This window comes from Helianthus annuus, chromosome 6 (assembly GCF_002127325.2).
Source record: "Helianthus annuus cultivar XRQ/B chromosome 6, HanXRQr2.0-SUNRISE, whole genome shotgun sequence".
Taxonomy (NCBI): Eukaryota; Viridiplantae; Streptophyta; class Magnoliopsida; order Asterales; family Asteraceae; genus Helianthus; species Helianthus annuus.
The window spans coordinates 7,056,579-7,071,706 of record NC_035438.2 but is presented as its reverse complement, the minus strand read 5'-3'; the positions used below and the strand labels follow the sequence as shown (position 1 = coordinate 7,071,706).

General features: G+C 37.6%; 2 protein-coding genes across 4 annotated transcripts; both read left to right on the top strand.

Moving 5' to 3' along the window:
* The first annotated feature begins 8,236 nt into the window (after positions 1-8,236).
* Positions 8,237-8,803, top strand: LOC110944320 (uncharacterized mitochondrial protein AtMg01250-like). Its single transcript, XM_022185981.1, has one exon. It carries the CDS (start codon positions 8,237-8,239, stop codon positions 8,801-8,803), a length of 567 nt encoding a protein of 188 aa, XP_022041673.1.
* Positions 8,804-9,509: 706 nt separating this feature from the next.
* Positions 9,510-14,774, top strand: LOC110864523 (SNF2 domain-containing protein CLASSY 4). Of its 3 annotated transcripts, none has more exons than XM_022113608.2 (5): positions 9,510-9,694; positions 10,076-11,633; positions 11,744-11,899; positions 11,997-13,934; positions 14,483-14,774. In XM_022113608.2, exons 2-4 carry the CDS (start codon positions 10,113-10,115, stop codon positions 13,905-13,907), a joined length of 3,588 nt encoding a protein of 1,195 aa, XP_021969300.1. In that variant the 5' UTR covers positions 9,510-9,694; positions 10,076-10,112; the 3' UTR covers positions 13,908-13,934; positions 14,483-14,774. The 3 variants fall into 3 exon arrangements, with proteins under 3 accessions (XP_021969300.1, XP_021969301.1, XP_021969302.1); XM_022113609.2 differs by having other exon boundaries at positions 9,510-9,737; XM_022113610.2 differs by lacking the exon at positions 9,510-9,694 and adding an exon at positions 9,744-9,885.
* Positions 14,775-15,128: the final 354 nt, after the last annotated feature.

Sequence of the window (15,128 nt, the reverse complement as noted above, 5' to 3'; positions counted from 1 at the left end):
ACAATGCGGTTCCGTAGTTTGTTCGTTTTCTCAGGTGGAAAATATTTCTGCATAAACTGCTCCGCCAACTGATTCAAGGTCCTGATGGACCCGGCAGGAAGTGACATAAGCCAAGCTCTAGCTTTGTCACGTAACGAAAACGGAAACAACCTCAACCGAATTGCATCCTCTGAAACACCAGTCATCCTAAATGTCGAACAAATAGCAAGAAAAGCAGCGATATGCCTCCCGGGATCCTCATGCTCACGTCCGTCGAACTGCACCGAATTCTGCAACATGTTAATAACACTAGATTTAATTTCAAAATTAGGTGCATCTATAGTGGGCTGAAGGATACTCGGCTCCAGGCCTGCCCTTCCGGGCTGATTTGTTTCATTCAATGGTCGGTCGTCGTCCGCCATGACGACTCTCTCCTCGTCCTCTAAGCTTTCGTCTTCAGAGATAATCACCGGCTCGTCAATTGCATTTGCAATGCGTTGTGCAACGACGAGTGACCTTTCGCGCAGCCTCCTACTTCTTCTAAGATTATGCGCCGGTTCGTCAGTCGGCTCAGCAATAGCGGGCGCGGGAGTTGAGGACATCAACCTGTAAACGAAAGACTGACACAATGAATATTTTATTAATAAAATAATGCTGTTTTTTTTTTTGCTGAATAAAAGCAGAATATGTATAAATATAGGCTGTAAAATTTATAAAAATCCGAAAATGGGCCGAAATTTTTATAAAAATTAAAGCAATGGAAATAATCGAATCGGCTAGTTTAAAAACGATTTTTAAGAGCCGAAAACTCAAAGAATAAATGAATCAATAAATCCGGATTTGAACAAATAGAATAAAAATTTACAAGTGTACAAAACAATCATGAAAATTAATAAATTAAATTAAAAACAAGAAATATTAACAGATAAATCAACGAATAAATAATCACGAAAATATATGCAAATATTAACAAGTATATACTCCGATAACACAATGACTCGGGTCGTTCCTAAAACTCGCCATTCCCCGGCAACGGCGCCAAAAACTTGGTACGTGCGCGACTATACATATTTTTACAATGAATTTACACACGAATTGGTTTTAAATTTATAAAAGTGATTATTACTTTTACATCAAAACACACACGAAAGAGGCAAGTGTACCCCGTCATATATGTAGTAAAGTATCGGTAAGAACCAAGTATCGATCCACGGAAATGGGCGGAGAAATAATACTAGACCTTTGTCACTAAATTACCGGTAAAAACATAATTTGTTTTGGTTTTTAATTAAACTAAAGTAAGCATGAATAAATACTTATAAAACGTAGTAAATTATATATAAATAGCCTTGCTTAATACACAACCAAAGCATGTCAACTAAGTCGGTTTTGGCACTAGAAGCATTCGGTCAATTTTCCATTTCGAGACAATTAGTATCCCTTTCGGGAATCCTAACATGACAATCATTCGGAAAGTTAAAACGATAAACACACTTTAACCACCTAAAATTGTTCTTTAACGTGCAATTGATAAATGTCTACAAAAATCTCCTAAAAATAAGTTAGTCATCCGTTAGGAGTTTTCTAACCTCACTTAATCAAGGAAAGCAACACCGATAAACACAATGCAACCACCGAGACAAGCATAAACTAGATTAAATCACAACCGAGTTCATTTTACAAATCTTGCACATAAATTCACCAAGATAGCAATTTTGGCCGAAACTACTAACTAAGCTAACAAATCATGGCAAGAATTCGTAACAACACCATCTAACCCGTTAGAGTCCTTCCGTGAAGGCAAGCTTTCTTGATTAACAATAATTACATTTTATTAAACCACTAACCCGTTAGAGTATCATGGTGCCCACATTTTAACCAAGTTAAGCTAGTTAACAAAGTTTAAAGTTTACTAATACATGATTAAATAAGCTTCATTTTTCAACTATCTTACCTAACCAAGCACCAATCATCCAACACAATTACTTATAATCAAGAAATCAATATCAATAACAAGGTTGCAAACTAATCATCAAAGATAATCATAGAAAATACTTCAAAGTTTCTTTACAAACATAGATTAACATAGTAATGGTTATAATCAAGCAAGGGATTGTTGTGTTTTTGCCCAAAGGCTACAATAATACATAAATATTAATCTAAATGCTTGAAAGATTAACAAAATCATGGAAAGATTAGAAAACCCAACCATAAACAAGCACAAGATTAAGAATCCGGATAGTAAATGAGCAAAACCGGGCAATGTGGCTTGAATCCGAGTGAAAGCAGAAGCCTTCGGAGCCTCAAAATCGCCTGCAAAGCTCTCCAAAATTCCAGAGTTACTAATAGAATGGTTCTGTTCTGTTTTTATGCTTTTCCGGTGTCGCACGGTCGTTCTCCGATTGCACGACCGTGCACTTTAAGCAATTATTGGTGGTGGTCCACCATACTGCGTGACGTCACAGATCGTTGACTGGTCTTCGGACACGCACGGCCGTTCTTCAATTGGCACGGGCGTGCATATCCGGGATCGGGGCTGGTCATCGAATCCGCATGGGGGTGCAACCATTCGCACGGGGGTGCAACGCCAAGCTGAGCCTTATTGTCGCATCCGCACGGGGGTGCCACCGGTTGCACGGGGGTGCAACGCCAAGCTGAGCCTTATTGTCGCATCCGCACGGGGGTGCCACCGGTTGCACGGGGGTGCAACTTGCCCAGGTCAGAATTTTCCACAGAATGTTCGCAGTTCATTCGTTTCGCCCGGAAAATCCTCGTTTTCACTATCATCTTGTCTGGTATGTTGTTTTAGGCCTGTAAACAAAAGTATACATGATTAAGTATCCGCATGACGGTTTTACGGCCGAAAACGCATAAAATGGGGATAAAATGGGGGACTAAAATATGTGTAAATTAGCGAATATCATTCACGAAGTTGAATTTGTCATTAAGTAAAAATCTGATTGTAAAGCTGGGCAATGGAAAAAATACAAAATTCTGGGTTGACATAAGGGCTAGGGAAACAAATCTAAGGGACAGGTTCCCTACTATTTTTGGTTTGGCAAAAGATAAAAACATACAGGTCTATGAATGTGCTACAAAAATTGGAGAAGTGCATGGCTGGTAGAGGGATTGCTTTAGAGAACATAACTGGAGATGGAAGATTCATGGAGATGGAAACTAAAAGAAAACGAATTACTTTCAGTCTCGATTCTTATGAGTGAAATACACATAAGTGAAGTGATAGAAGGCGATGTGGAATGGGCATTTTAGAATAAGTGGGTGCCGCCAAAAGTCAATTCATTTGTTTGGAGAGCTGCAAAGAATCGTATCCCGACCAAACTAGAGTTGGCTCGTAGAGGGATTGCTTTAGAGAACGGAATGTGCTCAAAGTGTGGTGTCGAGGAGGAATCGGTAGAACATTTATTATTTAACTGCGTACTAGCTCGTGCAACATGGTGGAACATTATGGTATGGTTAAAACTAATGGATCAACAAGAGATTAACAGCTGTGAAGACATTCTTTGGTGAGTGGAAGCATTCAAAGGATCGACAACATGGAAGAATGTAATTAAGGCTATTATAATGACAACGATGTGGCAAATATGGAAATCGAGGAATTCGCTTGAATTTAATGATTGCAGTCTATCTGTATGGAACACGGTGGAAGAAATAAAGAAGAATTCGTTTATCTGGATCAAGGAAAGATAAAAAAAATAGCAGGTTTCGTTTGGGAGAGATGCAAGGATTTTAATGTTAGAGATGTCATAATTCATTTGTTTGTTTCGTTCTCGTTTTTATTTTCTGTATTTGTCCCTTGGGGGTTTTAGCTCCGCTGGCCCTTTTTCTACAATCATAGAATTTTTGCCGTTAAAAAAAATAAAATTGTTTATTAGAAGTAAAATTTTGTTGCCAATGGATTGGTTGGGGGAAAAACTTGGTGTTCCTTGTGACCTAGGTTCGACTCTCATTCTCCCCATTATTTTTTGCGGCATCCAAGTGAAGAGCGAATACGGGTGGCGCCGGTTCGTCTTGAATGGAAAGCGAGGTTTTACCAATTATTCCACTGTCATGCCTTCGGGCGGGCGGAGGTTGGGTTTCCGCGCATCTGGGAGAGCTAAGGGGCTGGCGGCGGTCGAGTAGTCGACCTTGGCCACAGCGTCCGATGTCACGTTGGTTGACACGTCGTTCTTTATCGTTTGAAAAAAAGAAGTAAAAATTTGTTTAAAAAAATAAATTGTATATTTTTACTTTTCTTCGTGAAAAAACGAATTTATTTCTACACATTTAGTATTGTAAAAGTGATGATGTTGAGAATATTTATTTTTTGAGTAAACTGTCATTTTGGTCCCTGTGGTTTGGGCATTTTTGTCATTTTGGTCCAAATCTCAAACCTTTTAAAGCTGGGTCCCTGTGGTTTCACTTTTATTGTCATTTTAGTCCAAAATTTAAATCAGGCCAGATTCCTTAGTTAAACCCTCAACTTTTGTCCTTTTGCACAGGGGTTATTTTGTCATTTACGTTTTATTATAACTTATTATCAATTAAAATTAATAAAACTAAATTATTATAACCTGACCCTATATAAAAGCCCATCTCTTTTCCCAAATCTACCCTAACTCAAACCCCAATTCGCCTGCAGATCGAGGATGGTGGTGTGTGCATGTGGAGCCGCTACCCAATTCCTAAAGACAGAATATTGTTACATCTTCTTTCAATACCCAACACAATATCCAGTTTATACCCACCGAGGTAAATCGGTAATTAGTAAAACCAATCGGAAGATCATATTGTTGGTTTTGTATTTAGCAACTTCATCTATATCTCAAAACTCACAATTGATTTGTTGTTTGAATCCCTTTCGAAAGGGATAGATAGTTGGGGAGGATTTTAAAATTTATTCGATTGGAAATTTGAAACTTTGCTATCTGGGCTTTATTTGGATTCTTAGTGGATTGATATTTAGGATATTATTGTGTGCTTTTGAGGGTTTTTTCTTCGGGTTTTCGGTCGGATCGGTTACTCAAGAGATTGCATTTGAGGGTTTTGAGAATTAGGGTTTGGATCAAGATTTGTGATTACTGCTGTTAACAATGATTGTAAGAAGTTGTTGATCTTGTTTTGGCAGAATTAGAGCTTTCAGAGCTTAAATTTTATTGCTTTACGGAGATATCATTAGTAGATTGATGGTTGATCATATGCAGTGGTTGCCAGAGTATCGTTTGAGTAGCTTAGATTGAGCGAATTCTGCGTGTTAGTGTTAGTCGTACAGTTAATTATCGTATGGAAGAAGAATATTGAGTGTTGAAATGAGTGAAACGACATGGTTAATGGAGATGAGAATAGTTCATGGTTCACTTTTATGTCGGGACAACTAATTTTTAAAGGGGTTATAAAGATTTTGTTTAGTGATAGCTCTGGTAGTTATTGTTGGTTCAGTTGGAGTGATGTCTCGGTGCTTTCCGTTTCCTCCACCGGGATATGAAAAGAAGCTCATAACGGATGATCCCGACTTGTTAAAGAAGGTAACTTTGGGGGAAGATGAAGGTAAGAGGGTAGATGAAGATGATGATTATCTGTAAATGTATATTTATTTGGGTATAAATGAATTATATATAATTAATTTAGTTTATTAATATGTTATAATAAATTAAGATGGACAAAATTGCCCCTTAACAAAAAGACAAAATAGGCAGCTTTCAACAGTTAAATAAGAGGTTTTTTTTAATTTTGGACTAAAATGACAATAAAAGTGAAACCACAGGGACCCAGATTTAAAAGGTTTGAGATTTAGACTAAAATGACAAAAGTACCCAAACCACAGGGACCAAAATAAATTGTATATTTTTACTTTTCTTCGTGAAAAAAACGAATTTATTTCTACACATTTAGTATTGTAAAAGTGATGATGTTGAGAATATTTATTTTTTTAACAAAAATATAACCTCTGATTTTAAAATAAGAATATAAATAACAGGGTAACATCCTATGTACTTTCTTCAATTTCCTATATATTCCATTCTTTTTTGAGACTACGCTATAAATTCTGACTGTACGTGGTACACACTATCTAGCTTTTTTTTTTTTTTTTGAATGGCACACACTATCTAGCTAATTGAGCTATAATTTATGTCAGTTTCTGTTAACAACATAAAGTTTTATTACTTTACGTTTGTTCATACTTCAGTATGAACACTATGTGTATTTTTCATATTGTTGATTTCTTGTGTTTATATAAACAATCATCTAAATCAATACAATTTCCATTTTGTTAATTTCCTGTGTTTTTATGCTAGTAATTAACAAAACATAAAGCATTTATATTTAAAAATGGTATCATTAAAAATATATATTCAACGTGTTCAACATTATATCTTATAAGTTTTTTTTTTTTTTTTGAAAAAAAATTCCTATAATATATTTTTCATAACTAGTCTATACTTGCTACACAATCCCTTTATTCACCTATAATAATTAATATTCAATTACACAATCCCTTTATTCACCTATAATAATTAATATTCAATTAAATTTTCTTATGTCTTATCGATATTACAGAGAGAAAAATCACTCCAACTTTAAATATTTAAACAAACCTCGCTCTTATCAATTCAACTTTATTTACAAGGGTGTCAAATAGATATTGATCACAACTTGATAGATGGAACCAATCACTTGCACCAAATTTTTTACACAACTTTGATAAAAAAATCATACAAATCTTACACGACTCGGGTATTTATTGAGAAATTTGGATTAGTAACGGATCACCAGAGTATTATCGTGTCATGAGAGAACCACCCGATCATATCCATCTCCACCAGGCAATAATGTCTATACACCAATTCAAGAAGAAACCCAATAAATCTGGAAAAAACCACCCTTGTGAGAATCTAACCCGGGACCTAATGGTCCCTAAGCCTTATCTCACCCCTAAGATGTCACTAGGCTATAGTGCCATGGGTATAAACAAGAGTCATCAAATTTTCAAATGGCATCTTTGATTCTCACAATGGTGGCGTTTCGGTTCCGTCTTCTCTTGACATGAGAAAAGCTCCTTGTTTTCGGCTGAGAATCTAGCGAGATTAGATTTCAGCGTGACATTCCCCATCTTCACTCTAGACAAACTCTTCTCCATCTCTCTCGCATCCCTAACCCCACTGAAACTGACAAATCCGAATCTATTGACCCACTTATCTCTCTTCCACGCTATGTAAACACGTGTTACAGTCCCATGTTGCTTGAAAACCTCTTCCCCTTCCTTAGAACTACTCCTGTCCGGAAGGTTGCTCACATAGAACTTTGTAATTCCAACGTCCTTTTGACTTCCAGTGACTTCTGCTTGTTCCTCCATAGGATATTTAGAAAAACAGATAGGAACAAAATGTATCTTCTTTTGGAAAACAGAAACCTTACGGAAGAAGAAGACTGGATTAAGGCAGAATGTAAAAAAGGTTTGGGGGTGATTGAATATAACAAGGCGAAATATCTCAAACAAAGATCTAGGATCCGGTGGGCGATTGATGGGGATGATAACTCATCCTTTTTTCACGGGATTATTAATAGAAGAAAGGCGTCCAATATCATACACGGTCTCACAGATGATGGTGTTTGGGTCCAAAAGCCGACAAAGATTAAAAAAGAAATTTATGTTTTCTTCAGGAATCTTTTTTATGAAAGGGTTTGCTCTAGACAAGGAGTGCAGTGCGTTTGCTTGAGAAGGCTATCTGATGAGGAGGCTCTGGATATTATAATCCCGTTTTCGGCTACGGAGATCAAGGACGCGATGTTCGAATGTGGGTCAGATCGAGCCCCCGGCCCAGACGACCTTAATTTCAGATTTATCAAGAAGTTTTGGGCTATTTTCGAGAAAGATTTTGGGGATATTATGAAATACTTTTTCGAATCTGGTAATATTAACCGAGGGAGCGGGTCCTCTTTTATTACATTGATAACCAAGATCAAGGACCCTACTAACCTAAAGAATTATCGACCCATTAACCTCATTTGTGTTATCAGTAAAGTTATTTCGAAAATCATTGCATCCAGGTTAAAGAAGGTGATTGGCAGGGTGATATATATATTTCTCAATCGGCTTTTGTTAAAGACATGTACATTCTTGATAGTCCGTTTATGCTTAATGAAGTTCTATCTTGGTTGAAGTATAGAAAGAAAAAGGCTTTTTTTTTTATTCAAGATTGATTTCGAGAAAGTGTATGACAACGTCAACTGAAAGTTCATAATCGGTATTCTATCCCAAATGGAGTTTCTGGATAAATGGCGTATGTGGATTAATGGCATCTTAGCTTCGGCTAGATCGTTCGTTTTAGTTAACGGGGCGCCGACGTTTGAGTTCCAATGCCAAAAGGGTTTGCGGCAGGGAGATCCCCTTTCTCCGTTTTTATTTTTAATTGCCATGGAAGTGTTATCTCGTCTTATTTCGAATACTAGTGACTTGGGGATCTTTAAAGGAATTAAAACTCCTAATGAGGGACCTATTTTGTCGCATTTTCTTTATGTTGATGACGCTCTCATTTTGGGGGAATGGAGTGAGGAGAATATTAAGACGGTGGCTAGAATTTTGAGGATTTTCCATATTTGCTCGGATTTAAAGATTAATTTTAACAAATCTAATCTTTTCGGGATAGGGGTTAATGAAGAAGATATCGATCTTATGTCAAGTTTATTGGGATGTAAGAAAGGGTCATTGCATTTCTCACTTAAATCAATGCCACGCCGCCGAAGAGACTCTGCTAAAGGAATACAACCTAGACACAACATCCAAACAAAATACAATACCTTTTTTGAAACCCACCCTTCCATTTAAACGCTCCCACATCGACCTTTGCCCCTATTAAATCACTAATCTCCTCCCTAAACTTCGCAATAGAGAAAACAACATTTATACCTTCTAATCCCGAGCCAATCACATTTATCACCCCCGCTTTCTTAATGTCAATTTCAACCGAAATAATATCTTCCCACAAGCCGGCTACATTGCTACGACAAGATACCCCATTATTATAAGTGTTCTGATTTTTTTATCTGCCTATTTTACTTTTTTCAAATTTTACAAGATTTTTTATCTACCTATTTTACTTTTTTCAAATTTTACATAAAGTATAATATAGTTTTCTTTGAAAATAATACCAAATACAATTACTAATCAACACTAGATACGACTTATTTTTGGTAATTATATAAAGTACAAATATTGTTTTCTTTGTATAATCTATTATTTTGATTTTATATAAAATTATATAAAAAAATAATCAAATACAATCACAAATCAACCCTAGATACGACTTATTTATGGTAAATTTATATCTAAACACGTATATATAGTAATAAGGTAAATTTACATCTGAACACGTATATACATAATTAAACCAATCTTAATTACCTACACGAATTCAAAGAGTCTATCTAACCGCTCACAAAAAAAAAAAAAAAAAAAAAAAAAAAAAAAAAAAAAAACCCTCTAAACTAAACCTATAGCTTGCTACTGCTAGCGGTCAACATAAGCATCGGTTGTGCAGAATCCAAAAAAGTAAATAAAAGGAGCCACGCTTTCACTTGTCAATCAACATAATTATAATATTTTCACTATTATGCGCCCCCGCTCATTCTGATTTTGGGCCGAACAACCACCAGATTCGCCATTATTCTTGCCGTTTCTTCCTCTTCAATCCACCGATACGCCGTCGTATCTTCCACGGTTACCATTGCATTTACTTTTCCGATTTTATTCTCCGATTTAGGTCTATTTTCGTCACCGTTTGGTATTTATTTATTTATTTATTTATTCGATACACTCCGGATCATCATTATGCTTGTTTTCTATCGGCTGATGACGTCATTGTTCTCCTCCGTACACTGTGTTTGATTAATTGATTGTTCTGTTATTAGGTTTGTTCAATTTAATTTAGTTTAATTTAATTCACTCGATAAGAATATTCAACTGTTTGTTTGTTTGATTGATTGATATGTGCTAATGCTGTTGTTGATTGTCCGGTGTGTGTTAATTAGGTTTTATAATTTTGTAAATTATTTTTTATAAATTGTTGAATGTGTTTTTTTGTTTTGTTTTGTTTTGAAGTGTGTGATGTAGTGGAGTGAGTTGAGTTGATTCTGTGATGGATTTTTCGAAGACGAAGATCTATCAGCGGACGCGTGCGAGTTACGATAAGCTTTATCAAGAGTATAATCAGAAGAAGAGTAACGGAAGGCAGCGTACTGGCGGTGGTGGCGGTGGCGAGAATTCGAAGGATAAGAGTTCTAGAAAATCGAGTGAGGTTTTAGAGTGTAGTGATGGGGGTAAGAGCAGGAATGGGATTAATGCTGTGGCACGGAGAACGAGGCAGGCGGTTCGAGGGAGGAAGAAAGCAGAGATAGGTTCATCGAGGGGTAAGAATGTGGGGGAAGTTTTTTTGATTGATGATGATGATTCAGATGGTGATGGTGTGCAGACGCGTGTTAGCTCTGGAGTTGAAGAGGATTGTGCAAGTGAAGAGATTGGTCATGGTTCTGAGAATGCTGAAAATGAATTAGAAACGGCGGTTATGAATAATACTACTGCTTTGAACGGTGATTGTTTAAAAGGGAAAGGGGGATATGGTGACGAGTTTGACAAAGATGCCAAAGATAGCAGTTTGAGTTCACGTGGTTTTCGGCTTTCATCCGGTTTTCAAATATGTGAAAGCGACGAGGATGATGAGGTGGAAGGTATAATGTTCTTGGGTGATGATCCTACATGTTTGGATGATTACGATCCCTCACATAGCTCTCGTGTGGAAAGCAACGAGGTAAAGGTGGACTCCATTCAAACAGATGCTGATGCTAAGGTGCAGGGTCAAAAGTCATTCGAAGAGGAAGATAATGACCGACAGAAGCCGGTGTCACCCGAAGAGGATGGTAGTAATTTGCCGGACATAGAGCCGGTTACGGATAATAATGTTGCACGAGATAACGACGTTATTAGTTTGAGTTCGTCCAGTGAGTGTGAGGTTGGTGAAAAAGATGGACATGCAATGGAGGATGATGGCTTTAGTGCGTCGGAGATAGAAGACGATGACAACAATGACGATCTTGGCGAGAGGTTTTGGGAACTGCTTCAAAAGGAAACACTAGATGATTGTGAACCTAAAAAGAAGATTCAGAAAGTTATTGATATTGAGCGTGTGGTTAGTAAAAAGCGTGGTGGTAGCAGCAAAGAGGGGCAGTCGAAAAAGAGGCGGACTGATGCAGAATCTTCACATGGTATCGCTAGAAATAGTAACAAAGGCGTTGAGGATAGTTTTTGGGAAATAGTTGACGAAAAGGGCCCCGAAAATGTTGGGACGAGCACAAGCAAAATAAACTACCATTTTGGTAAAATTAACGTAATGGAGATTCTCACAGATGCAATAAGGGAGGAGGGTGATGGAGATAACGTGCTTAAAAAGTACGTTGACGTTCCTCCGGAAGACATTCTTCCGGAAGACATTCCTATAGAAAAAACTCAGGTTGACGAAGTATTGTCGTATAAGTTTAAGTTTGAAGACGAAGAGGATATAAAGCCGGAGAAATTAGAAAGTGAGATGGAAGTCGATGGGCTTTTCGATGAGCTGAACATGTGCTTACAGTTATCAGAAATCGGCTCATCCGACACTCGTGGGGTAAGTTTTCATTTGTTAATACGGATATTTAATGATGTGTGTTCTGTTTTGGTTATTGTAATTTGTTATATAATATAATATATATCTCTGAATTGCTGTAATGATAACAGGTTAGATGTGATTCCGACTTCTTTGCGGATGATGCAAATCAAGCTACGCGTTGTCGACGTGGAAAACACGCGCTAAATATTAACGATGAATTCGGGATAGTTTGTAGATATTGTTCTTTTGTTGAGATGGAAGTTAGAGATATTTTACCCCCTTTGGTTAGTCTTCTCTCTTATATTTCTATATTTGCAACTTATTATTAACTAAACTATTTTGTCTTTTGTTTATATATGTTGTTTAATTCGTTTTATGCAGAGTAAGAACGGAAGAGGCGGGCATGGCAGACATGACCATGACCATGACCATGACCATGACCATGACAAAACCGACAACGTTAAGCTTTCCGACATTAATTTGCCGGACCATCATCAAGAGCGACATCACGAGTTTAAAGGGGGTGAATACGAGAAAGGGACAGTTTGGGACTTGGTTCCTGGTGTTAAAGAGTCCATGTATCCACATCAGCGTGACGGTTTTGAATTCATGTGGACTAAAATAGCTGGAGGGACTTACATCGATAAGTTAGAGAAACGACTTCCTACTGGCGGAAGTGGATGCATAATTTCTCACGCTCCTGGAACCGGCAAAAGCCGTCTAACAATCGTTTTTCTTCAGGCGTTCTTGAAAATGTATCCGAGTTCTAGACCGTTAATCATCGCCCCGCGGTCTATGCTTCTTACATGGGAAGAAGAGTTTAAAAAATGGAATGCGGATTTTCCGTTTTTCAATATGAACGTTCGTGAGCGTTCCGGTCAAGAACATAAAATAGCCGTCACTCTGTTGAAAAATGCCGGAAAGATAAAAAGCCAACGTGGCCTTCGTTTACTAAAGTTGTTATCGTGGAAGAAAACGCCAAGCGTGTTAGGAATCACTTACCGATTGTTCGAAAGCCTTGCTGGCGAAGAAGGAAAACGGAAACGAGACGCAAGCAATGTCGCAGAGGAACAGATGAAAAACTTTCTTCTTAAAGTCCCGACACTTTTAGTACTCGACGAAGGCCATACGCCTCGCAATGACCAAAGTCATATGTGGAAGACGTTGCTTAACGTCAAAACTAAAAGGAGCATCATTTTATCCGGAACTCCGTTTCAGAACAATTTCGATGAGTTGTATAACACCCTCTGTCTGGTGAATCCCTCATTATCTTTCGGGATTTCATCGTTAAACGGTGTGTATTCCGGTAAAAGACGTGGATGGAAGCACACTACAGCGAAAGGTCAATGGGATTCCATCACAAGTTCGGTTAAGAAAAGTCAACAAAAACTACTAGAACTTAAAGCCATGATTGACCCGTTTGTTCACGTGCATAAAGGAACAATTCTTCAAGAACGACTCCCTGGGCTAAGGGATGCGTTGGTTGTTCTAAAGCCGACCAAAACGCAACAAACGCTTCTTAACAGGATGTTGGGATCAAAACTGACTATTGAAAAAGACCATATAATGTCGTTAGTATCTGTCCATCCTTCGTTGCTTCCCGAAAGCTCGTGTGACGTAGGCGGGTTGCACAAGATGCTTAAAGTGTTTAAGAACGATCCGAGCGCTGGAGTTAAGACCAACTTTTTAATGGAACTTATCCAGCTAAGTATAGCGCATAACGAAAAGGTTTTGGTTTTCAGTCGGTACATTAAGCCGTTAGAATTTATAATCAAACTTCTGAAAACGAATCTCGGTTGGGATGAAGGAAGAGAGTGTTTGTACATGGACGGGCAGCAAGAAGAGAAACTGAGGCAAGGTTCGATCCACACGATCAATGATCCTAAAAGCGAAGTAAAGGTACTTCTTGCATCAATTAAGGCTTGTTCCGAGGGGATCAATTTGGTCGGTGCTTCACGAGTTGTGTTGCTTGATGTGCATTGGAATCCATCGGTTGAAAGACAAGCTATAAGCCGGGCTTATAGGCTTGGTCAAAAGAAAGTTGTTCATGTTTACCATCTTGTCACCGGTTCAATGGAGAGTGAGAAGTATATTCGACAAGTTGAAAAGAGTCATTTATCTGAGTTGGTCTTTTCGTCCGAAAATAAAGACAGTTCCAACCCTAAAATATCATCTACCGTCTCGAAAGACAAGATTTTGGAAGAAATGGTGCACCACGACAAGCTTCGAAACATGTTTGAGAAGGTGATTTACCAACCGAAGGAAGCGGATCTGATCGACACATTCGGTTGATTATGTGCCGATTTGTGGACTACTCAGGTACTCTTCTGCACATTTCTTTTCTCCCTTTCTTTATGGGTTTAACCCGACCCAAACCCGAAAATTTTAAACGAACCCGAAAATCGTGTCATACATATAAACCCGAACACGACCCGATTATTCACGGGTTGACTCGAACACGACCTGTTCAACCCGAATTTTTTAATTTTTTCTACAAATTATTATATCGAAATTAAAATTTACTTAAAAAAACACAAACGTATGTAATTCAATTATATTTAAATTATCAAATCTTATGTCAATTTCTCTTTTTAAGTTATAATTACGGCAAAAAAGTGATGCCCAATTTAATTTATAACATAAAACATATTGTAAAAAAAGCATAATATGATATAAATGGGTTAAACGGGTCAACCCGCCAACCCGACTGGGTTGGCCCGTTTAGCTAAACGGGTTTGCGGGTTCAACCTGAGACTGACCCGAACATGTTTAAACTAAACCCAAACCCACGAATTTCGTTTTAGGTTCGTGTCGTGTCAGAAGCTTTCACATCCGTTTTTTTAAATTTATTTATCATGTGTGTTCAGGTTTTTAAAGGAGACATGATGTTAGTGTGATTGTTATCCAGCACCAGAGTAGACTCTTTCATGAATAATCGGTACATGCGTGTTTTTTTGGCCTTTGCGTAACTTGTTAGACGGGTAGTTAATTTGGAAGCTTTAAGCTTTTTAATTTTGCTTAACGGATTTTAGCGTCGCTTTTCGATGAATTCTACATAATTGTAAAGGTGAAATGGAACTAAGGTTGATACAATGCTGTAAAAATCTTTAAATTTAACCTTTGATGATCACAAAGATAGTTATATGTTAGCCGGCGAAATACCTTTTTAAAACCATCTATCTTTAGTACTGGCTTGTATTTTTTTTTTTTTTTTGCCAAATGATTCTAACATCTGTTTTAGTGAGGGGGCACGGTCTCATGGCAGTTGAGGGGTCGACTTTGGACATAGCCCCAAGCAGGGTGGGTTTACACATGAGATTTTTTGTCGTTCAAAATAAGTTTAAAGAATGATGTTGCATTCGATTCATAACGTGACATCTAGTCAAGTGCTAACATTATCTTCTAATATGTGTGTGAGTTGAACTAACGAGAGTGGCACAAAAGAGCACCTCTATACTGTGTAGCCTTGGTACACAACATTTGCCAACATAAGTTAATCCATGTTAAGAAACA

Excerpts from the sequence above, each read along its gene's own strand:
- LOC110944320 (XM_022185981.1), top strand. The coding sequence starts at position 8,237 with ATGGAGTTTCTGGATAAATGGCGTATGTGGATTAATGGCATCTTAGCT.
- LOC110864523 (XM_022113608.2), top strand. The coding sequence starts at position 10,113 with ATGGATTTTTCGAAGACGAAGATCTATCAGCGGACGCGTGCGAGTTAC. Across the intron at positions 11,634-11,743 it reads GCTCATCCGACACTCGTGGG|GTTAGATGTGATTCCGACTT; the intron begins GTAAGTTTTCAT and ends TAATGATAACAG. Across the intron at positions 11,900-11,996 it reads GAGATATTTTACCCCCTTTG|AGTAAGAACGGAAGAGGCGG; the intron begins GTTAGTCTTCTC and ends CGTTTTATGCAG.